The 26,921-nt window shown below is 41.6% G+C and overlaps 1 protein-coding gene across 1 annotated transcript in view; it reads right to left on the bottom strand.

Moving 5' to 3' along the window:
• The window catches only part of Cfap44 (cilia and flagella associated protein 44), a 74,636-nt gene that overhangs the window by 15,827 nt on the left and 31,888 nt on the right, over nucleotides 1–26,921 (bottom strand). The window contains exons 19-28 of the mRNA XM_060370465.1: nucleotides 25,110–25,383; nucleotides 23,815–23,870; nucleotides 23,490–23,652; nucleotides 21,823–21,953; nucleotides 18,876–19,069; nucleotides 15,805–15,979; nucleotides 10,401–10,578; nucleotides 7,427–7,930; nucleotides 3,453–3,656; nucleotides 693–888 (exon numbers count right to left, since the gene is read on the bottom strand). Of these exons, the coding sequence (XP_060226448.1) occupies nucleotides 693–888; nucleotides 3,453–3,656; nucleotides 7,427–7,930; nucleotides 10,401–10,578; nucleotides 15,805–15,979; nucleotides 18,876–19,069; nucleotides 21,823–21,953; nucleotides 23,490–23,652; nucleotides 23,815–23,870; nucleotides 25,110–25,383 (2,075 nt within the window). The remainder of the gene's footprint in view (nucleotides 1–692; nucleotides 889–3,452; nucleotides 3,657–7,426; nucleotides 7,931–10,400; nucleotides 10,579–15,804; nucleotides 15,980–18,875; nucleotides 19,070–21,822; nucleotides 21,954–23,489; nucleotides 23,653–23,814; nucleotides 23,871–25,109; nucleotides 25,384–26,921) is intronic.

Below are 26,921 nucleotides of genomic sequence, written 5' to 3'. Positions count from 1 at the left end.
CAAAATTTCTTCATAGATACGTTATTCTAATATATGGAAATGTTAAGGACCTAGAGCAGCTGAAGTCATTCTGGCAAAGAAGGTAAGAGTGGGAGAAACTGGCCTACCGGATTTCATGGTACCTACTGTGCAGTTACAGGAACCAAGGGTGTAGGTTTTCAGAACAAAAGAGAGGACCCACAGAGAGATCCACGCACATAGACACAGAAAACTGTGTGACACACAATTCAAAAGGTCAAAGACAATGCAAAGGGACGAGACAACTTCCTCAACAAATGTTGCAGATGCAAATGGTACAGATGGAAAGAAAATTATGAACCACGTATCGGACAAAGGACTTATCTCTCACATGTAGGGGACTCAAGGCCAAGACGGCAAGACAACTTTACCAATCTTACTCCAACAGTACAAAAGGAGAGGAGAGGCATTTCACCAGAGGTGGTGAACTAGTCTGTATTAATTCATACAACACACACATACGCGCGCACACACGCCACATCATGTCACATCACACACCTGTGCGAATGCACACACGCACTCACACTCCAGGTGTTCAAACACATCCTAACAGCTTACAGCCCCTGCTCTTTAATCTCTACAGCACATCTACGTTGCCTGTGAGGTAGTGGGCAAAAGCAGCACCAGATAGAAAACTCAGTTATGTCTCTTTTAAGTGAGGGAGGGACACAAACCAGCGTCTCCTTCGACTTCCTTTTTCTTCGCCCGCTTAATCTTCTTCTTCAGGACCTTCATGAGGAAGTTTGCAAATTTATTATTTTCCCCCAGGGCAGATTGGAAGCCAGCATAGAGCGCCTTTTCCTGCTCCTGGAGCCTGTTGATTTCATTCTTTTTCTCTTCCATCTCTTTAAGGGTCTCATTTATTTTCCACTAGAGGGAGGAAGGAAAGGACATATGATATATAACGTTTCTAACGAGCTAACTTCAGAGTGCAGCGCACTTTCTAATGCAAAGCTTGAGGCTACAGACATTTTAAAGCTTCTTGACAGAAATTTAAATTCCTGATGTTTGTGGAACTGGTTATTTGATTAAATTTATGTCCTTTAAAAACATCATTCAAGTTTGGTATCTTTGGATCTTTGGAATGTTCACTTTTCTCAAAAAAAACAAAAACAAAAAAAATGCCCAATTGGAATTTTGTTTAGTTTTGTTTTTTGTTGTTGTTGTCATTTGTTTTGTTTTGTTTTGTTTTGTTTTGTTTTGAGTCAGAGTTCTCTGTATAACCCTGGCTGTACTGAGACTTGCTCTGTAGACCAGACTGGCCTCAAAGTCACAGAGATCTGTTTGCCTCTACTTCCTGAATGCTGGGATTAAAGGTGTGGGCCACCACCACTGGGCCAAATTGGGATTTTTACTGACACTCAGATAAGACAGTGCCTACAGAGAAACAAATCCACACAGGCTTGAAATGGTGCCCCGAACATGGGGCAGGGCCAGCATTCATAGCTGGCTTTCCGAAGGACCATCCCAGAAGACTGACTAGCATTGCCGACTCAACCCATGAAGGATTGCCCACTGATGGGACCAGTATCTGTGACCAGACACGAGTCTTAAAAAGTACTGCCTAGAGGGAGGTCAGCAATTGAAACTTGACCCCTGCAGAATCATCTGGGAAGCAAACCAGCAGCTGTGCCACAGGAAGGACTTCCTCCCTGGCATTGTGAACCTGGTCAAAGGCAGGGGCGATCACAGAACCTAAGGGAAACCTGTCACTATTGTGTGTATCACTAAATGGGCGTATTATCAAATTGACTTCTAAATATCTGTGTTTACATTTATAGATTAGTGCTATTCTTACCCTTGGTAAAACAAACAAACAAACAAACAAACAAACAAAAAAACCTTATTTTTGTAGTGGGCAGCAGTTAATACAGAGAGCCCAAACTGGTCAAAATACTAATGAATTACTGTTGAGTGCCAGACTGGGACAGCTCTATCACTCCTGCCCCAAGGTTCAGGGAATACTCCTGGAGATGAGTAGAAGCAATACAAGAGCCTGAGGATTGGAGGAGGGCTACAAAAGGCTGTCTGGTGGACATGATATAGTCGTTATACTTATGAACTCACAGCAGCTATGATTACTTGCATAAGGCCTGAACAAAATAAAAGCAGTCAACATTCTAGCATGGATAATGACGACATGATCTCGATATCCCAAATCTAGGAAAGGAGGTTTTTAAAACAAATGGATGCTGGGGAAGAGGAAGTCTTTTTTTTAGGGGGGAGTCTTTTTTTAGAGGGTGGCCTGTGGGCAGCTCTAATTTGCCTTACTGGGTTACATTTTGAAGGAGGAGGAAGAAATGAGGAGGAAGAGGAGGAAAAGAAAAAATGAGGAGGAGGAAAAAGAAAGAGAAAGGGGAGGAGAAAGGAGGAAGAGGAGGAGGAAGAGGAAGAAGAAGGAAGAGGAGAAGGAGAAGAAGAAAAGAAAAGGAAGAGGAGAAGTAAGATATTAATTGGGAGGATCTGGAGGCTGGAAGGAGGGAGCTTCTGGAGGATGGAAATGATCAAGATATATTGTAAGCATGTGTGAAACTATCAGTTAACAAATAGAAATGCCCTCACAAAATACCAGCTACATCATTTGTCTAAAAACAGTTGCAACTGGAGATAATTATATTAAGAAAATTAGGCCAGTCTCAGAAAAACAAATATGTTTTTCTATGGTTCCTAGATTTTGTTTGTGTGTGTATGTTCATATGTGTGTAGGGGTATACATATCCACACATGTGTAGAAGGGAGAGATAGATGTTATGTCTTCCTTAACCATTCTCTATTTTATTGTTTTTAAACATCTCTTTCTCTTACATGTGCGTATGTGAGTGTGTGTGTTCATGTGTGTGTATACATGTACCACAATACTTGTGCTGTCCGAGAACAACTTTCAAGAGTTGGTTCCCTCCTTCCAGCTTTGGTTCTCAACCTGTAGGTTGTGACCCTTTGGCAAACCTCTCTCCCCAAAAATGTTTATATTATGATTCACAACAGCAGTAAAATTACAGTGATGAAGTAGCCATGAAAATAATTTCATGGTGACCACCCACAACAGGAGAAGCTGTGTGAAGGCTCGGAGCGTTACAAAGGTTGAGAACCACTGCTAGGGTGAATGAGTTGAAGGGCTAAACTCAGACCAGCGGGCTTGTGGCAAGTGCCTTAATCCACTGAACTACCTTGCTGGTGATCTTGTCTTTCTGAGACACCATGTCTCATTGAACCTGAAGCTTTTGCCAATTTGGCTAGGTTGACTGACCAGCAAGATCCAGAGACCTTCCTTTTCCTGCCTCCCGGGCTTGAGTCGCAGACGTTGGCTGCTGTGCCTAGCTCTCTACACAGGCTGGAAGGAATCAAATTCAGGTCCCTGGGGCCGTGTGGTACGCACTGTAATAATCTCCCCTAATTTAAGAAGAACAGCCAACTAGGATTTGGCCTGTTCTTACTTGCATATCTTGCTCCTCTTTGTCTAAGGAATTAACACGCTCTTGAAGAATATTCTCCTGCTTTTCAAAATTCTTGAGGAGAAGCATCTCTTGAAATAATGTGACATGGTGTAGGTCAGATAGTTTCATCTTAGTGTCTAGCTTCAGTTTCCGGTGTCTCAGAAGATGGAGTTCTGCATCAAAAGTCATAGTCAATTCTTTAATCTGAAACAGATTTGAAGATGTATAAATTAAAAAGCAAATGTTCTTTTTTCAAACTATTCAACAATACTAATGTATCTAAAATATTTTTATCATACATTTATTTTGACTAGAGATATAATTATGTGCTCATTTAAACTCACTTATTAGTGGCATTAAATTTGCATAGCTTAGTGGTGGGAATTCTATAACTACAGTCCTTTAAGCTACTTCATTACCACTGACTAAGCTATTGTTTAGTGAGATCCTTTATATATCTGTATCCTCTTTATCTAATCCACTTTCAATGCTTTCATAGCATCATCATCATCATCATCATCATCATCATCATCATCATCATCATCTTGGTTTTTCAAGACAGGTTTTTCTCTATGCAGCTCTGGCTGTCCTGGAACTTGCTCTGTCGACCAGGCTGGCCTCAAACTCAGAGATCCACCTTCCTCTGTCTCCTGAGTGCTGGGATTAAAGGCGTGTGCCATCACTTCCCAGCCTGTTGGAATTATTGTTAGTGGCATTAAATTTGCATAGCTTAGTGGTGGGAATTCTGTAACTACAGTCTTTTAGGCTATTTCATCACCATTGACTAAGCCATTGTTCATTGACATCCTTTATTTATGAATCCTCTTTCTAACCCACTTTCAATGCTTTCTCACAGTAAGTCTAAATAAACATTACCCTTAGCTCCTTATTTAAAAAAAAATTAAAAAAAAAAAAATAGAATGGAAAATCAGTGCCTAGGCCAATTGTCATCAGAGGGGAGTCATCCAACAATCAATGGGATCAGATGCAGGGATCCATAGCCAAACACAGGCAGAGCCAGGGGAATCCTGCAGAAGTTGGGGAGGAAGAATTTTAAGAGCCAGAGGAGTCAAGGACACTACAAAAACACAGCCCACAGAAGAAGCTAAGTAGAGCTCATAGGGGCTCACAGAAAGCAAAGTGACAAATGTTGACCCAGTGTGGGTCTGAGCTAGGCCCTCTGAATATGCATTATGATTGTGTGGCTTATTGTTCCTTTGGGAGTCTCAACAATGGGAGTGTGGGATGTCTCCGATTCTTTTGCCTGCTCTTTGGATCCTTTTCCTCCTTCTGGGTTGTTTTGTCCAGCCATGATATAAGGGTTTGTGCTCAGTCTTATTGTATCTTGTTAAGACATGACCAAGGACCATGTATGGATATAACCTAGAACCTCCACTCAGATGTAGCCTGTGGTAGCTCAGTAACCAATTGGTTTCCCAAAGTGAGGGGAACAGGGACTATTTCTAACAGGAACTCAATGACTGGCTCTTTGGTCTCCCCACCCCCGAAGGGAGGAGCAGTCCTGTTAGGCCACAGAGGAGGGCTTTGCAGCCAGTCCTGAAGATACCTGATAAAACAGGATCAGATGAATGGGGAGGAGGTCCCCCCTATCAGTGGACTTGGAAAGGGGCACGGTGGAGATGAGGGAGGGAGGGAGGGTCTGGGAGGGAATGAGGGATCGGGACACGGCTGGGATACAGAGTTAATAAAATGTAACTGATAAAAAAAAAAATAAAAAAGAAAAAAAAGACATGTTTGGTGGATATCCCTGGAAAGCCTGCTTTATTTATTGATTGATTGATTTTTATTTATTTGGAGGGAAACAGAGGAGGAGTTTATCTGGGAGACAGGGGAGGTTCAGGGAGGGGGAGGAGGAGTGGAAGGAGGGGAACTTGTGAGAATGTAATATATGAGAGGAGAATAAAAGCTTAAAATATAGAATGGAAAATATTTTTACATAGGTAAATATAATTACAGAGTCACAAGAAACTGTTCAATTATCACATTTTACAAATTAAGAAATGAGGTTAAGAAGGATTTCCCTGTAATCAAGGCTACTTTACTATAAAGGTAGGATCTGATTCCTGATCTGGACCTTATTCTACTATGGCCAAGGTAACTGTATATCCCTGTGTATGCTCTGATTGGTCACAGCTCTACCTACTCATCCCAGAATTTATAAAGAGCCTGAGAAGGAGCCCTGACGTTGATGCCCCAAGGAAACTCGCTCAGTGGGAAGAGGAAGACCTTTGAATGTTATTTGTTGGGTTGTACACTTCAGAGTGTCTCAACTGTCAAAATTTTGTTGTATGTGAATTCTCCTACTAGAGAATAATGGACAGGAAGAGGTCTGTGAGTTTGTGGTGGTCAAATTGCTAGAGAATTTTAGAGTGCTAAAGTACAGAAATCAACCCAAAGAAAAGTTTAAAAAAAAATCAGTATTTTAAGTTCTGGTGATAGAATGCATATCTGGGCTTCCTTTTATGCTTATTCAGTATGGGTGAATTATTGCTAATTTTTCTGGCAGCAGGAGGGCCTTTTCTTTTTTCAGAAAGCCATTCTGAAACTGGACCACATACGTCTCTGCGTCTGTACAGTTCTGCCTGCTCTGTTGGCTCTCATAGCTGATTAGCTTACAAGGTTTGTGAGGATAGTGAGTGTTTTTCTTGAGCACTGTTGTGTTCCCATTACCCACCGTTATGTCTCTGTATATGGCATGGCCAACAAAGCGTTCAATAAATTGATGTGATTATCGAAAAGCTTGTAACTGAACATCTACTATACGTCTGGTACGCCTTCTGTCTAGCCATCATGAGGGAAACAGAAAAACTGTATAATCTACTTTGTAAGGTAAAAAAAAAACTAGCATGCATGAAATATTGAGAAAGACAAGTATAAGACAGAAGGTGTTGACTGCAGGTGCGAAGAAGTCCAGAAACAAGGAGAGGATATGTGCAGGAAATGCTGTAGAGGGTTTGGACTAGTGTGTACTTTCACTGATGGTCCAGTACTGGAAGGCAGACATTGCAATCAAGGGGGCAGTAGAGGATAAAGCTCTGGTATGAAATGGTGGTCAAAAGGAGAGCCTGGTAGGCAGGAATAGTGGGAGATTGGACCTGGATGGAGCACAGCTGATGATAAAGAATAAGGCTGGGAGGCTCCAGAGAGCACTTTTGCAGGGCAGAACTGAAAAAAGCTGAGGAAGGGGCTCCTTCTACAGGCCTGGGAGCAGGGAGCAATCTGTCCAATAAAAGGTTCTTTCTTTCCATAGTTAAACTGTATCCTGGGCTTCTGGTCTGGTTCTGGCTTCCCTGGGAATAACAGCACCTGTCATTCCAGTTCTAGAAGAGTTTTGAACCCAGTCATCACCACAAACACAGCCACCCCCTGGAGCAAACCACAATCTAAAGAAAGGAGGATGAATAGACCAGCACAGCGCTTCACACCTATAATCCCCAGCACCTGAGGATTATAGAGCCTGAGGCAGGAGGATCAGCTACAACTTGGAGGCCAGTTGGGGCTACATGGTGAACTTTAGGCCAACCTGAGCTACAAGAATGAGACCAGAGGGACAGAAAGACAGAGACCCAGAGACAGTCAGAAGCAGAGACACAGAGAGGATGATGTGGAAAACAGATGCACTCTTAAGTGCCTTCTGTGTTTCCTGTTTATCTTCTCAAAGCAGTCCCTCTGGATCCCCTTCCCATGACTTTACTCAGTTGCCAATGTCTTCTCCTGATGTCTTGCCCTATATGAAAAAAAGATACAAAGCTCCAGCTTCCTACAGAGAGCTCAAAGACTTGTTAAGGGACCAGTGATCAGGAGAAAAACAAGCCATCAGTAAATAATGAGCTGGCCAGCCACTGGGGAAAGGTTAATATAAAAAATGTAAAGTCAGTCCATCACAAACCAAACCAAATTCTCCCACCATTCATTCGTTCAGCTTTAAGCAGAGGCTCGCTTTCACTTCTTACCCTGTTGCACAAATACTGTTGCATGTACAAGTGCTTGACCTCATTTCTCTTTATAATCTCCATCTCCACTTCACTTGGCTCTGCCTTTTCAAACTCCAATGACTTTGGAAGCTCCAGGAATGCTGACGCCTTGGATGACCTCGACAGCGAGTCTCTTGTGGTCAAATCGCCTTCCTTTCCAGATGACAGTTTGAGAAACCCTAACCCTCCTCCACCGATGCTGCCAGATATTGTCTGTTTGCTGGCGTGTGGTTCATCCTCGCGTTTCTGTTGCTTTCTCTTAAATCTCAAGAGTGTCTCCTCGTCGTATTGAAATCTCCTTTCTGGAACTTCTTCTGGGTATATCTGTGGGACCTGGGGAAGGGGTACGTGTTTGGACGCAGGGATGGACAACTGAATGTTCTTCAGTTCTTGTACCACGCACTGGATCTCCTCGACGACGGCCAACTTGAGATCTCGAAGGGACAGGATACACTTGTTCATGTACCTCTTCTTTCCATACGCCTGAAACAAGGGCGAGAGAGGAAACAACATCAGGATTCTCTCACAAAGGGCAGTATGAGATGCCATTTACCCTTGATCTTTGAACTTTCAAGCCTAGGGAAAAGTGAACATTTCTGTTCAGCACTCAGTTATGCTTTTCTCTGGCTCTCACGGGTCACCATTAAGACTGGAGGCCAGTCTGGATGTGACCTCTGGAGTTCTTTCTCTTTGATCTCTTCGCGGGTTTGCAAGGTTGAGTATCCCATCCCTCAGTGTCTTCATGGAAGTCTCTCAAAAGCCTATGCTAAGCTGGACACTCTCTGCTACGGAAAGGAAGGACATTAACTACCTTCCCTAGATGGAAATTTAGACTTTTTTTTTTTGCCTTTATCTGTTTTATTGAAAAAAACTTTCAAAAAGTACCCTCTGATCAAGATTTCCCTTCTCCTAACACCTCCCAGAGTCACACAACTTCATACCCTTTCTTTCTCTTCCTTTCTTTAGAAAACAAACTTTTTATAGTTTGCTTGATTGTTTTTTTTAATTTGAACATGTTTGTCTTCTGCTAAGCGTTATATACCGATGGTTTACCAAAGCTGACTTCAGTAGTAAATCTCTCAGCTTTGTGCACTGAGGTGTCTTAGAATGTTCATATTCTCTTTGCTATTCATAGATGGCAAAGGATACTTCCTTTTCTCCCCACATGGTTCTTTCCCCTTTGCCATTTCTTTTTTATTATTACATTTTTATTTTTTATATTAATTACAGTCTATTCACTTCGTATCCCAGCTGTAGCCCCCCCCATCCCCTCCCAATCCCATACTCCCTCCCTCTTCTCTATCCATGCCCCTCCCCAAATCCACTGATAGGGGAGGTCCTTCCCCCCCTTCCATCTGACCCTAGCCTCTCACAACCATCTGTAACTCCAGTTTCAGAGGATCCAAAGTCCTCATCTGCTTCCATGGGTACCGTGTATGCACTTGGTGCAAAGACACACATGCAGAAATAACATTCTTACACGTAAAATAAATTTTTAAATGTGCTTATAAAATATGTCTATAAATAATAAATCAATAATAGTAAATAAAAATGGGCAAATTTAAAGTTACCCTGGAAAAGAAATAATAGCTAGAGAAATAATCTAAACGGTCACCAATAAGGTGTCTGAAGCGTTGACTTGGTCCAGAAGAATAAAGTTATGATTTTTCATTTGTGGATATTAGCTAGCATGCCAAGCTACTTACACTACTGGCATAAATAACAGCTTTTGTGAAAAAGATTCCCCCCTCCCCCCATTTCTCAGAATATGCTATCCATGAGATGTAGAACTGGAATCCTTGCCAGTGTGACACCCTGAACTGTGCAGTCCCTACAGCCACACTAGGTGGCTAAAAGTGTAGCCAGATGCCTTCTGAGCCTCTCTGTGTGAAGAAGCAATTTCCTATTGGTTTAAAAGGTGCCTGAGGAATTAGCATTTTTCAGAAATGCAGGAATGAATGAGGAATTTTAAAAAAAAGCACTTAATAAGAAAAATGAGGATCAGAGCCAGTATGATCACCTACAGTTGGTTGGTTGGTTGATATTTAGTTTCTGGCAAAAGATAGAAGTCATGCAAAAAAAAAAAAAAAAGATTAAATGATGACATTCTTCCTGTTCAGTGGTGTGTGGCAGCCAGAAAACAAAGCCACCAAGGACTGGATTGAACTTCAGAAGTTCAGTGTGTACATCTCATGTAGGAAACAGTACAGGGCTTTCCCCTGCAAGAAGTGGTGTCGGACCGTATAATCAATGTTAAGGCCATTTCTGCTATATGAGCTGATTTACTCATAGATAAATCTCTTGTCCTCTCTGGGTCCCTGTCTAATCATTCATAAAAAGAGGTCGTGGTCTAGACTGCTATCAAAATCGCCTCCAGCTTTAAATTCCTGTGTTTACACAGCTGTGTGGATCAATGAGCTAAATGGGTGGTTGAGCAGGCTCTAGCTCACACCAGGGTGCTTTCATCATGGTCGGGAGGAGCCCTGCGGTTTGAGGTTGTAGTTCTCCCAGGCAGGAGAGTGGTAGGACTTCCTCTTTCCAGCAGGACCTCTTGCACTCTGCCTGACTTTATCTGGAGAGTGTCTTTAGACACAGATGCCCCTAACCATGTTTGATAGATGGCCTCTGACACAGCTCCCTGCTAGCTCTCCCTCCCCTGCGCCTATAAGATAAGTAGGTGCTGTGTTTCCATTCCTCTGATAGGAGCGTGCTGGTTAATGCAAATGAAGCATCCTTGAAGTGCCTAGTTCCAACCAATGATGTACACCTAGTCTTGGAGGCCCCACCCACTCCCCAAGTGGCATAGAGCAATTGTTCTCTGGAATTAAAGTTGAACCCTCCCTCCCAGGGTGTGTGATCCCAACATAGTGCTCGCCAGCCATTCCAGGCATGCTTCTCATCTCAAGCCCCTCCTGACTACGTGGGACTTCCTGTTTCCTGGAGGGTTAAGTACCATCGAGTCAAGGACACCTAGTTCCTCCTCCTTTTTGGCAGCATTTATCCTCATGTGCTCAGGTATCTTGTAGTCAGGGGCTGTCTTCAGATTGAAATCCCCCATGCATGTCTGGGCTTCTTTGATAGCTTGAACATCTTTGGGATCTTCATAGTCATCATCAGGCTTGCTCTTGTAACTATCAGAAAAGTAGATAGTGTAGACGTAAATCTAACAATGGACTCTAAATGTGCCCTGGCCACCTCCTCCCAGAATTCCATGGAAACAGCAGTTGGGAGATACAAAAGGCAATGAATCATCAGAGCAGCTGAGAATAGGACCAATAACTGTTAGCAAACCAGTTATATTGATATAGTTTGGGGATACAGGGGAAAAGATAAAATTATATTAATAAATAAACAAGACTAGAAAAAAAACTGTAGCTCAGAATGACCCAGGAGGAGGCTACAAAAAATTTTGAATGTTGTTTTCTTGGTAGAGCCTCAGGGAGCAGGCATGTAGAGTGAAATGGAATGCTAGGCAGATTTGATAACCTTCATTGCTGGGCTGTGAATGTATGCATCTCACTTTTCCCATCTCCACAGAGACAAATCAGTGCAAGCTTTCATACCAAGGCAACAATCAAGAATTACTCTCTAAAAGAAACCGAACTCCTGGCTTAGGGTGCTCTAAGGTATCTTTGGGTATCTCTTGCAAATTTTTTGAGAATTTTTGACATGCTACTATAATTCTTGAAAGTAAAGTTTTCTTTACAGGTCTGAGTAGACTAATTGATAACAGTTATAATCCTGGCCTGCAGCCAGCACTTTCCTTTAAGAGAAAAGCCTTCTGGGCACACACGATGTGAGCTAGCAGAGGAAGCCCATGCAATCCGTGTATTCATCAACAATCATTCATTTATACATATTCATTTATATACACACACACATACATTTGTGTGTCAAAAGAAATAACTTTTTTAAAAAAGATTTATTTATTATTTATACAGTATTCTGTCTGCATGTGTGCCTACAGGCCAGAAGAGGGCACCAGTTCTCATAGATGGTTACAAGCTACCATGTGGTTGCTGGGAATTGAACTCAAGACCTTCCTTGGGAAGAACAGCCAGTGCGCTTAACCTCTGAGCCATCTCTCCATCCCAAGAAATAACTTTTAAAGGGGGAATGGTCACATGGAATGCTAAGGAAAAGAAGGCTCCAGAGAACAGAAAAATGAGGCCCATAACCATCTTCATGATGTAAGCAACTAGAAAATTGGACCCAAAATATATGAAACAGCTACATTCAGACATATAAACATCATCAAGAGACATGAAGATAGGTAATAAAAAAATATTCCTCAGAGAAATAAAACGAAGTAATTCTAGTTCCTGGTTTTCCGAATGAAAGACATTACTAGCTTACAGAGAAAGTAGGATCAGAATCCTACAGACCAGAATATAACCCGGTGAGCTACCTAGTTGAGGAGACAGAGACCAAAGTAGCTAGGTCTTTTGTGGAAAGAATACAGAGCTATATGAAATAGCACTGTCAGAAATCTATGGGGCTGCCTTCAGTTCTGTGGGTGAGTACCACTCGGTAGCCTTAAAATGTCAAGTACGAGAGCTTGGCAAGGAACAGATCGTTGGAAACATGCAGTTACTGAAAAGCTGCAGACAAATACTGCTGACAGTTTATGCATCTCTAGGAACGATGTTGTTCACCAGCTTAAGGACTTTATCGACTATAGGACATAGTCAAGAGCAACCCTGCCCGAGGAGACCTGAGCAATGTTATTAATCATCTTGCCCTAGTCTGCCCTCACAGAGCATTGTGCCCACCGGTGTTAGAAGAGGCACACAATTTACCAAGCACACATTGAACTCTGACAGAGTGTAGCACCACAGCAGATCCAACACAATTATTTTCTACAATAATAAGAAATTAAATAAGAGATTTAACCAAAAATCTAATTTTTAAAATCTCAAACATTTGGAAACCAAGCGGCAAACATCTAAACAAAACAGATGTAATGGAAGAAAGTCTAAGGGCTCATGAAAATGTTTTGCACTGAATGAAAATGAACATATATGAAAACTTATGAAACGCTGTCAAGTTTATGCTTAGAAGGAAATTTATACTTTATAGGCTTGTTCTAGAAAAGAATAAAGGTATGGAATCAAAGGTAATACACTTACTTTACATTGTCAGGAAAAAGAAAAACCCAGTTAGTGCTAAAACAAGAAAGTAAATAATTTTTAAAATCAGAAATGTAGGAAGTAGGCAGTTATTTTAATACCTATGAAAAAATTTTTTTGAAAATGTTAATAAGATTAATAAATGATCAACTAGAATGTCCAAGAAAAATATGATATATGATATTAATAAGTAAATACACTAAATTCCCCTCAACTAAAAATAAGTGTCTGAAACAAAAAAAAAAAAAAAAAACCCACCCCATAGGGACAATCTAGGTAAAAATCCACCAATTCCTTGAGAGACACAGTTTGCAAAAACTGAGCCAAGAAGAAATTTAGAAATCTGAAAAGCACCCAATAAGCAATTTGAATTTTTATTTGGGATTATCTCTCAGGACCACTACAAAATCAGGTGGTTTTACTCATGACTTCTATCAAATATATAGGAAAGATGCAACGGCATGCCTATCCAAACACCTCCCAAAAGCAGAGCAGGAACAAATGTCTCTCAACTGCTTTCATGAAATCCATATTTCATTGATAGCAACCGAGAGAGGATAAAATACCCACCCACTCACAGACCCAGAGGCTAAAAGTTTCAGTAAAATAGACATAAAAGTTCTCAAAAGAATAGCAAATCAAATCAAGTGACATTTTATGGGATAATATGCTAGTATCACAAGTTTTAGCTATGAATTCTACTTTAACATTCAATATCATTCAATTCAACCCAGACATTAGCAAATAAAGGGAAAAAAGGACATGATCATCTTAATATACATATTAAAGTCATTTTGACCAATACTAGAGTTATTATGGTATTTTAATTTCCACACAAGTAAATTTTTTCTATTAAAATTTTTTTTTTCTGGGCCAGAGGGTAAAGGTACTTGTCCCCGTGTCTGACATCTTGAGTCCTGTCCCCAGATCCTACGTGGTATTAGGAGATAACAAATCCCTGAAAGTTGCCCTCTGACCTCCACAGGTGCACACGTGTCCCCCATTCAGCAAACAAAATAAGTTTAAAAGGGTGCTTGTGGGGGAAAAAAGACATTTTATAAAACTCTATGCTTTATAAATTTTATAAAATGTCCGTGTTTGGTTTTTAAAGCTGAGCATAAGCCAGGTGTGGAGACTCCTGCCTGTGGTACCAGCCCTGAGATAAGAGGGTTGGGGTAAGCTTCAGACCAGCGTGGGTCACATAGTGAAACAAAGTCATAAGGATAAATGAATGAATGCAAAAGCTAGGAACGAAAAAGGATTTATTCAACTTAATAAAAAAAAAATTGCACTTAGAATCATGAAAGGATGGAGCAATGCTCCCTAATATTAGCAATGAACAAGTACGCCTATTCTCATTATTTATAGCCAACATAATATAGCATGCCCCAGACGATAAAATAAACAAAAATAAGAGAGAGAGGGCAAAAGGTTTAGTAAGGCAGAGTCAATCCTCATCGCAGACTGATGTCAGCAAGATGGAACAGAAAGCTCAGTAACACTGCCTGAATACACTGATACGGGAGGAATTTGGTTTCTCTCTGGGAGAAACCCTTCAGATCCTCAAAGGCTCCTGCACTTGGGGCAGATGTGAAACTGGTGACAGCAAAGAGGAAAGTGACTGAAGGTGACGCCTCACCAGAGTCAGCCCCCAGGCCCATGACTGAGATCCCAGCGTCCAACCCTTTCCAAAGTGGAAAAGGCGTCAGTCAGCTTTGCCAAGGAGGTTCCACAGAGCACTCCTGTGGCAAACTGCACAGCCAGAGATGCCAGAGAAGAGTGACAAAGACAGCTCAGGCTCTGGAATAGGATATTTTTTTTTCCTTTGCCTAGTACATACTCAACAGGTGAAAAAAAAAAATCCAGCTCCCAGGATCTCTTTGTGGGGGGAGGGGAGGAAGTGAGCTGTGTTCTCCAGAGCCTCCTAAAGAATTGGTAAATCTCTTGGCAGCCTTGGGTCTCAGAACAGGAAAGGAGGAAGGAGAGAGGGAGGGACGGAGGGAGGAAGGGAAGGAAAAATGGAAGAAGGGAGATAGGGAGAGAGAGAGAGAGAAAGAGGATGGAGGAGAGAGAGAGACCCCATCAAGAGCAACTCAGGGAGTTCCTCAATACCACCTATTGTGGTAGAAATGCCAAATGGAGTCATTCAAATTAGAATGAAAGAATAAAAAGAAATACAATGTCACAAAAAAAAAAGTATGAAATGGACTTGTGATGGTAAATAGATACAGAATATACATACTGCTGTTACTTTGCAGTAGGGGATAAGTAATTTTAAAATTCTAGTATAAAAGCTAAAAGGTGACTCAAAATAGCAATAACTTAAAAATGTTAAAGATGCATACTATATGAATAGATTTAAGTGGTGACAATAACAATATAAACTATGAGGGGAATTTAAGAGTAAAATTTGGGGAGGCTAAAGAGATAGTTACGATTGCCTGCTGATCAATCATTAAGTAGAAGAATTCATATCCCAGCACTCACATGACCTGGCAGGTATCCCACAAATGCCTGTGACTCCAGCTCCAAGGGATCCAACACATTCTTCTAACCTCCGTGAGCACACAGGCATGTGCACTAAAAGCATACAAGCACATACAGGCACAGACATACACACCTAAATGATACTCTAGAACTTTCCTATGCTCTAGTTAAACTTAACCTGTTAGGATATTAAAAAAGATTTAATAAGCCAGTTTGAAAACGGGCAAGAAGTTGAAGAGACTCCTCTCCTAAGTAGACACACAAACGTCCAATGGGCATGTTTAAAAAAGACAAGCGGAGAAATGAGAGTTCTTGTGCATGGTTAGCTTAATGAAAAAGTGGTAGCACTATTATAGCACACGGACAAAAACTCCCTCAAGAAATGAAAACTAAAACCATCATATGACCTGCCAGTCTTACAGCTGGGTATTTATTCAAACGATTGACGTCATATTCTCTGTAATATTGTGACAGAAAAAAAAATTCTTAACCCTTAAAAGACATTCTGACTATATTATCCAAGTAGACCTTTTGAAGCAGACACCGGAGAATATAGAAACGCTAATGAGATACATGACCACTTTGGAGTGATGTTGGCTGGCCCTTCCTGTATCTCCATCCTGTCTGTAGTTTTTACTCCTTTCTGTAAGTAACGGCCATGTCCATAAATACAAAATCTATGACGTGATGTTTGTGGGTCACACATCAGAAGTGTAAGAGTAAGAGCTAAGTGTGACTCACAGTTCTTCCCACTCCTTTCTGCGCTGCAGAATCTTCAGCTGGGCCCGGTCAGCTTGCTGGACGATTTTCTTTGTTTTCTCGATTTGATTTTCTACCATAATTTCACTTAGGGTTCTAGGTCGACCTTTCTTCCCTTTATCTACTATTGATTCTTCTCGTGTGCTAACACTTGCACCTGCACAAAGAATCACATTTTCAGTAATTTTGAGACAGAAAAAGTACTCTCAAGTATTGTTTTCAACCTACACACACACACACACACACACACACACACACACACACACACACACACACAAAAGATGAAGAGAATATACAGAAGCAATGACTGGGAATTCAACCCCCTAAGCACAGACACTTGCTTTGATCGGGGTCACATACTGATAAACCAATAGTAAATTAAAAATGGCTGACCTGAAAAATGTATTTATGGCATCTAGCCCATGGACTACCAGAACCTAACCATGCTCAGAATACTGACATTAGCCTATACAACACTCAAAGCCTATTTTTTACTGTGTTGTGAATCTTATTATTTTTTCTGTTTCTATTTTTTAATTTATTAATTTCATTAATTACAGTTTATTCACTTTGTATCCCAACTGTAGCCCCCTCCCAATTCCACCCTCCCTCCCTCTTTTCCACCCATGCCTCTCCCCAAGTCCACTGATAGGAGAGGTCCTCCTCCTCTTCCATCTGACCCTAGTCTATCAGGTCTCATCAGGAGTGGCTGCATTGTCTTCCTCTGTGGCCTGGTAAGGATGCTCCTCCCTCAGGGGACAGTGATCAAAGAGCAGGCCAATCAGTTCATTTCAGAGACAGTCCCTGTGCCCATTACTAGGGAACCCACTTAGACACTGAGCTGCCATGGGCTACATCTGTGCAGGGGTTCTAGGTTATCTCCATGAATGGTCCTTGTTTGGAGTATCAGTCTCAGAAAAGATCTCTGTGCCCAGATTTTTTGGTTCTGTTGCTCTCTTTGTGGAGCTCCTGTCCCCTCCAGGTCTTTCTATCTCTGCCTTCTTTCATAAGATTCCCTGCACTCAAAGTTTGGCTATGAGTCTCAGCATCTGCTTTGATACCCTGATGGGTAGAGTCTTTCAGAGGCCCTCTGTGGTAGGCTCCTGTCCTGTCCCCTGTTTTCTTCCTCATCCAATGTCAATCCCATTTGCCTTTCTGAATGAAGATTGAGCATCTTACCCAGGGTCCTCCTTCTTGATTAGCTTCTTTAGGTATACAGATTTTAGTATGATTATCCTATATTATATGTCTAATATCTACTTATAGTGAGTATATACCATGTGTGTCTTCCTGCTTCTGGGATACTTCACTCAGGATGATGATCTCTAGTTCTCACCATTTGCATGCAAATTTCATGATTTCCTTCTTTTTAATTGCTGAGTAGTATTCCATTGTGTAAATGTACCACAATTTCAGTACCAATTCCTCAACTAAAGGGCATCTGGGTTGTTTCCAGCTTCTGGCTATTACAAATAAAGCTGCTACGAACATCGTTGAGCAAATGTCCTGGTTGTGTACTTGAGCATCTTTTGGATATATGCTTAGGAGAGGTATAGCTGAATCTTGAGGTAGCACTATTCCTAATTGTCTGAGAAAGTGCCAGGTTGATTTCCAAAGTGGTTGTACAAGTTTACATTCCCACCAGCAGTGGAGGAGAGTTCCCCTTTCTCCACATCCTCTGAAGCATGTGTTGTCACCTGAGTTTTCGATCTTAGCCATTCTGATGGGTGTAAGGTGAAATCTCAGGGTTGTTTTGATTTGCATTTCCCTGATCATTAAGGATGTTGAACATTTCTTTAAGTGTTTCTCTGCCATTTGATATTCTATTGAGAAGTCTCTGTTTAGCACTGTGCCCCATTTTTTAATTGGATTACTTGGTTTGCTGCTTTTCAGCTTCTTTAGTTCTTTATATATGCTGGATATTAGCCCTCTGTCAGATATAGGGTTGGTGAAGATCCTTTCCCAATCTGTAGGCTGTCTTTTTGTTCTGATGACAGTGCCCTTTGCTTTACAGAAGCTTTTCAGTTTCATGAGGTCCCATTTATTGATTGTTGCTCTTAGAGCCTGTGCTGTTGGTGTTCTGTTCAGCAAGTTGTCTTCTGTGCCAAAAGGCTCTGCCCTGCAGGGTATCAGAGCAGATGCTGAGACTCATAGCCAAACTTTGGGCAGAGTGCAGGGAATCTTATGAAAGAAGGGGGAGATAGTAAAACCTGGAGAAGAGAGGATCTCCACAAAGAGAGTAACAGAACCAAAAAATCTGGGCACAGAGATCTTTTCTGAGACTGATACTCCAATCAAGGACCATTCATGGAGGTAACCTAGAATCCCTGCACAGATGTAGCCCATGGCAGCTCAGTGTCCAAGTGGGTTCCCTAGTAATGGGCACAGGGACTGTCTCTGAAATGAACTGATTGGCCTGCTCTTTGATCGCTGTCCCCTGAGGAAGGAGCATCCTTCCCAGGCCACAGAGGAAGACAATGCAGCCACTCCTGATGAGACCTGATAGACTAAGATCAGAAGGAAGAAGAGGAGGACCTCTCTTATCAGTGGACTTGGAGAGGGGCACAAGTGGGGAAGAGGGAGGGAGGGTGGGATGGGGAAGGGAGGAAGGAGGTAGCTACAGGGGGGATACAAATTGAATAAACTGTAATTAATAAAAATTCAAAAAAGAAATTACACTGTTTGCAAAAAACAAAACAACACAAAAAATACAATGGATGCAAATGGAGGTAATCATGATAAGTGAATTAAGTCAGTCTTAGACAGATAAACATCACATTTTTTTCTCCCAGAACATATCTTGCTTTGGCACACCCCAGCTAGCCTTCTGCAGGTACCACACATTTGGTGGAGGGCTTCTGCATCCATTCTTAGCCATGCCGCATAACCTTGACTTGCGAGATTACCTATTCCAAGGGGGAAGATCATGAAAGGGCAAAGACAGATTGAGCTTCAGCCGCCAAAGCAGGGTCAAAGTCCTTTTCTAAGAAAAGTCAACTCCATTAGGAGATCTTTACTAATACGGACTTAAAGCCTGCCATCTAGATGCCCACCTTGCTCTTTTTGGCTCTCCTTCCTCGATCCTTCCTTTTCAAACCTCTCTACTTTGCTTGCTCTTCTCTCTGACTGACTTTGACGTTTGATCTTGGAATATTTAGAGGGTTTCACCAGCCTATAGGAGGCTATCTGGTGGTCACTCTGAATGGCATAGACTATAACAATGTCATTTTCCAGTGGATCACGAAACCTGAAAAAAATAGAATATGTATTTGCAACAGTTACAATTTTGAATATTTTGCAATGAGCACATATTTTGCCAATCTGTTTATGCACTGCTCAAAATTTAACTACACCTCTGCCATCAGGATGCCATGAAAGTTGGGCTGGACTTCCTTAAAAATAAAAAAATTAATTCTAGTGAAACTACTAAACGTTCAGTTATTAATCAATACAACATCTGATTTTGTTAATGTGTGCCAAATAATATTTCATAGGTAGGCTCCAGCTTGATAAAACAGATCATAAAAAAACAGATCATAAAAAAAACAAATCATAACAAACTCTGAATATGTAATCCACTTCCCTATGCATTCTAGAATATAAGTTATATAAACTGTATAGGAATTAATTGAGCAGGAATATCTGTCCTACTATGGGATTCCTAAGCTAAAAAGCAAAAATTTAATAGTTATTTACCAAAAACTTAAGAAATTTTGCTTCACTGAGTTATTTTAAGCACACTTTATTTTCTATGTTTTGTGTGCGTGTGTGCAGGCTTATACACATCTGCTAATTAGATCTGTTTGTACGTAGCACTATGAAGTAAACAAGCTTGGGAAGCTGAATAAGGGTAATTCTCAAAGGCCTATCTATAGAATGGCTGAATTTTGAGGCTGGAGAGATGACTTTGTGGTTAAAAATACTTGAAGCTCTTGAAGAGAACTGGAGTTGAATTTTTAGCACCCACATTAGGCAGCTCACAAACTCTCGTAACTTTCAGCTCCCTGAAATCTAGTGCTCTATTCTGGTCTACACATACACACACACACACACGCACACACACACACACACACACACACACAATGAATCTATAATAAGAAGAAAGACAGTTACATGAACATTATGAATAATCTTTGACACAGATGAAAGAAGCTAGATGAAAAAAAATTATACTTAGCAGTACAGTTATGTGGCGTTCACAGGTAAAGTTGATCTATGGCAGCAAAGATTCCATTCCAAAAGATATTAAAGGAGTCATGAGAGCCTGGAGTGATACAGATGCTCTCTATCTTAATGAGACTCAATGTGTCGATGCATGTTTAAGAAGGTATGTAGCCATTCAATGGAGATGCCTGCACTTCACTGTCTATAAATCAAACCTCAATAAAAACCAAAAAGCTGGGTTTTTTTTTTTTCCCTAGAGAGGGTTTTTAACTTGTATTGATTCTTTGTGAGTTTCACATCATACACCCCAATCCCACTCATCTCCCTGGCCCATCATATCGGCCCTCCACCCTGCAACCTTTTGCCAAATAGAATAAAAAAATAATAATATAAAATAAATAAACAAAACAAAACTTAAATAAATCTCATTGTGGAAGCTGTAGTATGTCACAATGTGTCCCACACCAGAGCCTTTTGTTCCCACCTCTTTACTTGCAAATGCTCATCTCTGGGAGTCATTGGTCTGGTTTGAGTTCCCTGGCTTCTGCTACACTGTCAATACCAGATCCTCACAGGGACTTCTCTCAGATCTCCTGCTGTTGCCCTGTGTCATGGAGGTCCTGCAAGCTTTAGATCTGCAGCACTGGACCCTCCACGCCCTCCTGAGGTTCAGAGAGGAGGTAGGTGTTGGGGTGTGCCGACTCAAAGCCCCGGATCTGGGCCTGGGTGGCAGCTGAGTTGGCCAGCCCGCCAGCCCTCTGGCACCACACAGCCAGGGTGAGCTCTCCAGAACTATCCTAGCCAGCTCGCCCAGGGTTGCAGCCCGGAGAGGGACAGGGACGGCTCTCGTGCCCTTCCTGCCCTCCAGACGGCTTACTCGCCCCTACGCGGCCACAGGCAGCTTTCCTGTGCTGCCCAGGTGAGGTGCAGGGCCCATTCAATGCCCTCCTGAGTGCTGCAGCCAGGGAGCGCTGGAGCCACTTTTGCAGAATGCTGCAGCCAATGAGGGGCAGGGACAGCTATGCACAGCCCTGGGGCATGAACATGGTCCCAGATCGCAGCCCAGGCCAGGGACATCTGCATGGCCTTTAGTGGTAATATGAGCCACACACAGACCCCTGCTGTACACGGCCACAGGTCCAGACACGGACCTCTGTGGCAGCACAGGTTGGTTCTTCGTCAGAGCCTCAGGTGGCAGGGAGGGCTATTCACAGCATGCTATTCCCCTCTACCCTCGCCTCTCCAGTCCCATTTGTCTTCATGAGACTAAAACCGTCCAGCTCCTCCTCCTCTCTCATCTGTCCACCACATACTTACACATCACAGCTGGTGGGCCTCTGGGTGTCTTCCCCCGCCCACGTTGTGTGGCGTGGCAGTGGGCGGGTATCCCCCCCGCTTGCCCACACTGTCAAAAAAGCTGTTTCTTGCGGGAAGTTGAACTGACATGTGAAGGTGATTAGACAGGAGCGTCCTGTTTTTACTATAAGTCTTCTAACCAGGTTTGATTTTTTTTTTTTTAATTTTTAAAAACATGTATGCCTTCATATCCATGTTTTAGTTTGGCATAAAACAAATAGTTGGTCAAAACCCAAACCAAATAGGCATTATGTAAATTTAAAAAATATATTTGCTACCCAAATCGTCAACATATATAAACAGAAGGAGTGAGCTGCCAGCACAGGAAGACCCGGCAACCACAGGAGGGTTGCATGAGGTGCTGACTGGCTCCCTGGGTACGTCACAAGATGGCTCATCTGGCCACCTCATGAGCATCGCAACATACAGCTCTACTCAAACGTGAGCTTCCAGATATCTTATTGTACAGGAAAGACGCACCTGGACTGCAGCTTCTTCAGGCCCAGTTCATATTTCTGTTTTTCCCAAGCTAATTCATTTTCCACCTTCGTCATTTTGAAAATTGTGTGCTTATTGATGTCAGCGTGAATTTTGGCATCGATATTGAAATCCTGCAGGTAAGCAGATGTGTTATCAAAAAGGTTCTTACCTTGTTTTGAAATACATTGTGTGTGTGTGTGTGTGTGTATGTGTGTGTGTGTGTGTGTGTGTGTGTGAACATGTACCTATGTATACATGCGGAAGCCAGGTGCCAGACTACACAAGCCATCTACTTTATCTCTTGAGACAGTCCCTCACTGGAACCTGGAGCTTGTCAGTGAAGCTAGGCTGACTAGCCAGCAAGGCCCAGGGACCTGTCTGTCTCTGCCTCTCCAGTGCTGGCATTACAAGCATGCCTCACCATGCTTGGTTTTTGGGGTGTTTCTTTGTTTGTTTTTGTTTTTTGAGAGTATTGGGGATTGAACTCAAGGTCTCCTACTGACTAAGCCATCTCCTTAGCTCCTCAATTAGACTCTCAACAATAGTTCTGTTTAGGAAATAGTTAAAAATGCAATGAAGGGGCCAGAGAGATGGCCCCATGTTTAAGAGCACTTGCTGCTCCTTCAGAGAACTTAGGTTTGGTTCCCAACACCTAAATTTTGACTCACAACCATCTATAATTCCAGTTCCAGGGAACTGAAACCCTCTTCTGGCCTCCATGGACACTAGGCAGGCACATGACACACATAAATACGTATGGGCAAACACTCATATACATAAAATAAAACTTTTGAAGAATGAGAAAAACATAGCCCAGTCATTAACAGGTATGTTGAGTTTTGCAGTAAAGTCACAAAATAGAATATAAAATTGACTTAAATACTTTGGTGATTGTCCCCATGGCTACAGCTAAGTTGTTATCTTTTGGAAGCTTTGTGACTCAGCCCATGAAATGACAGAGATTCAAATTATACATGGGCCTGGCCAACAGATGAGCCAGACTTCAACCTATGGTTTTTTTTTTGTTTTGTTTTGTTTTGTTTTGTTTTTTTATTACTAAATACAGAAAAAGTACCTCACGGTGGTAGTCAAGTCCAGATATCAACTTTGGGTTGTGTAGGCTCACTGGCCTCCATCCCAGCTGTGCCAGGTTTTAGAGCCCTTGAGGTTATGCAAATACACTGACTGGCCAGGTAAAAGAAGCCTTACCGAGGATGTCATAGTTTGTTTACCTATTGCTTTACAAACACCACAACCGAAAACAAAATCTGAGGGAGGATCGTGATTGATTAGCCAGATTCCAGATTCAGGTCATTAGGGCAAGAACTCAAGCAGCAAGCAAAGCAGGAACCACAAGGGAATGTTGCTTACCACTGGCTTTCTACCTCACACTCGGCCCTATGATAGCCTAAGACCGGCTGCTTAGGGATGGTAGTGCCTACCCACAGAGAACTACAATCTACATCAAGCCCATGCCCCCACACGTGTGCTACAGGCCCGTCTGGTCTGGGAAATCTGAAACTCCCTCAGATGACTCTAGGCTCTGTCAGGTTGACAGCGGAAGCTAACCAGGACACATGATTTTTTCCACAGTCATTGCTGTTGGCAAATAGTTGTCCCAGTTCAGAAATGATACGTTAAAATAAAAATCATTCATTTCGACTCACTGTCCGTTTGAACTGCATGTGCACTGGCAATTCTTTGTTCATTGTCAACAGGTTCAAAAACTCATTCCTCAAAGCTCTGATGTGTTCTCTCTTCTTAGCTTTTATTTCTTCTACTTCCTTCATTAACTTGTCATGTTCTCTTTTCCTCCTGGCATTCTCAATACTGAAAGCAGAAATGTAAACTGATGGTCATTTCAGGTACAGAAATGAGAGAAAACCAGTATTCAGTAACTGGAATTCATTTGGTTTGGTTAGCTTCTGCAAAAGTGTCAGTGTGTTTGGTAAAAGCTCAGGCCTAATCAACGGCTATCATAATTTTTCATACCTGTAGGCTTTGGGATCTTCAATGTCATCTGGACTGAACTCTAACTCAATCCCAAGCTGAAGGAAGAAGAAAAAAACATCAGCTCACAGCAACTGTGGTCAGGTTACCTACACAAAGCCTGCACAACACCAAAATAGTCAAAATTCTATCATGGAATTTTGGAGAAGAGGCTCCCATGGCCTCACCCTTAGCAGAGCAGCTACTGGCAATTTCTGGCTGCCAAGAGAGGAAGGATGACCCTTCTTTGTCGATTTGGTTGGTGACAGATTGCCCATGCCCCAGTGGATGGCCTCACAACCCTGTGGTTATGGACAGCACTATTAATAATAGCTTATTACTATTATTAAAAGTTTATTAATAATAATTTTAGAAAGGATATGATGTTGGAAGGGAAACTGGGTGGAAGGCAATGGGGCGTTTCAGGGAGGTAGTGGATATGATGAAAATACATTCTATAAGTGTATGAAGTTTTCAAAGAAAATCCTGGAATGATATGTTGTAGGTCTGTGGGTAACCTGGGAGTAAAATAGCCTTCTCAGGAAGTAAAGCCTGATTGCAAATCATAGCTCATTACTGACTGGATTAAAATGATTTATAGACTTGCTACCGGCTTTCTAGAACCAAAGACAAAATCTCTAGGAGGAATAGAAACATGCCAAGAATCAAGGTAACCCAAGTTTTTCACATAAAATATCTAAGGCTCAATAAAAAATAAGTATGTGTGCTAGGAAGGACAAGATTTGGTTGAAAAACAATTTAGAAGAAACGACAAACCAATAAAACAGGATGACAAGCGATAATCCATAGGAAAGTTTTAAAAATATACATCAGAACAACTCTGATTGCTATGTTAAAGAAAGCTGGAGACACTTTAGAAAACTTCAAAAGTCTATTGGCATATATTAACAAGTAAATAATGGCAAAACAAAATACAGACCAGAACAATATTGTCCATTTTGAAGGAGAAAAAAAGAAATTTTGGCTAAGAGAGTGATTGATAAAGAAATCCTGATGCAATCTTTTTAAATGCGAGGAGCTATATAACTTTAATAATAATGAGAATTTGATAGCATTAATATTTGATACAGAAGCTCCAGAAAGTCAAAATTATAACACCATAGGAAGACTAGATTATAAGGTATAGGATATTAAGATATTAAGGACTATTATCAATAAGATTACATTATAAAGTTAATATGAATAACTTATTCTCAATACTTAAAGACTTTAATGTTATATCATCACTTTATTTTAAAACAAAGTTTGTTATTATAACTAGCTAATTGCTTACCTACCCGGGGAGATGGCACTTTGGCTTTGACCCTTTTCTTAACCAAAAATCCAGCAGCGATGTTGAAAACAAAGATATTGCTATCTGCCCCAACAGTCACCAAGAACTTGTCATCAAAACTAGAAGCGAGGCTTTTAATGTATCCATAATTATTGTCATGCACATTGAAATGCCAGTAATCCTTCAAGCTGACCAGTGAGGAATCATCACCCTCACTTAGGACATACAGTCGAATGGCTCCATTTCTCATTCCACAGAACATCATAGTTTTCTTATTACTATGAGATAAAAAGAGTAAAATATTAGTCTCATGATCTGCGAAACAATGTGGTTTTTTTCCTTTTTGTGAATGAATGAACTTCTGAGTGAATGTGCATTCCAACATGGGTATGGCCTGTTGAGAACTACCAGGAAAATTCACCCATGAACCCCACCTGATGCCCCCCTCACTGCATGAGTACCTGTCCATCTGCCCGTTCTGTATTCCCTCACCATGTCTTGCCAAGGTTCTAAGACCCAAGCTGGGCAGGACACAGAGCAGTTAGTTAATTAGTTAGTTAGTTAGTTAGTTTCTTAGTTAGTTAATTTATTAGTTTGTGAAGGTCAGAGGACAACTAGCAGAAGTTGGTTTTCTCTTTCCAAGTGTGGGTCTGAGGAGCTCTGGTCATCAAGTTTGGCCATAGATACCTTTACCTACTGATCAACCTCACCAGCCAAATAATGTCTAATTTTAAATAACAATGGTGTTAAGAACTAAGTTGTGTATTAGCAAAATGCATATGCTCAAGGCTTAGACCCAATGCTCCAGAGTGTAAGTAATATACTGCAAGTCAAGAACTTTTAAAGAGGGAAGTTAGCTAAAATGAGGTGGTAAGGATAAATCCTGACCCAGTCTGTCTGGTGTCCTTATAAAAGAAGACGAGTAAGCCACAGATAGACAGAGAAAAGGCCTAGTGAGGACACAACAACAGGGCAGGTATGAGAAAGCCACACGAGAAACCGCGTTTGTCAACACCTTGAACTTGGAACTCTAGTCTCCTGACCCTGCTGTGTAAGCCGCACACTGTGGGATGTTTTTGTCACAATAGCTCTAGAAAACTAATACAGAAACATAGGGAGAAAGAGGTGATTTGAAAATTAGAGCTGGTCTCCAGCCTCAGAAAAACGACTGGTATTGCGCTCAGTTCCCAATTGTTAGATATATATCAGTTTGATTGATCAGAAAATCACTGTGAACCTGGTCCTTTTTTTAGCTTAGCATGAAGTCACATCTTTGTATGTAAATGGGGTCAGATCTATGTGCTAAACAGAAACTTCGGTACAACACAGGATACTAAACCTGCAGGGTTTAACTATAATTTCAAGGCTAGGCTTAGCTTTCATTTTAATTTGTTCATTTAATTACTTTAACCAGATACTGTGTGTGTTTCCCTGCACTTGAATAGGTCTCCAAAAATATAAAAAAGGAATTGTTCAAAAAGGAACGATTCTAGTTATGATGGTTACTATTGTCAACTTGAAAGGGTCTAGTATCTCTGGGAAGTGCCCTGGCAGGACTGCCTCACCAGGCCACAGGGGAAGAGGATGCCCTCAGTCCTGATGTAACTTGATGTGCTGGGGTGGGTTGTGTGTGTGTGTGGGGGGGAGACACAACTCTTTTCTGAGGAGTAGGGGAGGGGGGATAAGGGGAAGAGGGAGGGAAGGTGTAACTGGGAGGAGAAGAGGGAGAAGGCTACTTTAATGGATAAGGGGAAAACCCAGCTTAATTGGAGGTATGACCATTTCCAGAGCAGGGGATTCTGGAGGGAACAAATGA

This window comes from Meriones unguiculatus, chromosome 17 (assembly GCF_030254825.1).
Source record: "Meriones unguiculatus strain TT.TT164.6M chromosome 17, Bangor_MerUng_6.1, whole genome shotgun sequence".
NCBI classification, from domain to species: domain Eukaryota; kingdom Metazoa; phylum Chordata; class Mammalia; order Rodentia; family Muridae; genus Meriones; species Meriones unguiculatus.
The sequence above is the reverse complement of the archived record's forward strand: the minus strand, read 5'-3'. Positions and strand labels throughout refer to the sequence as shown.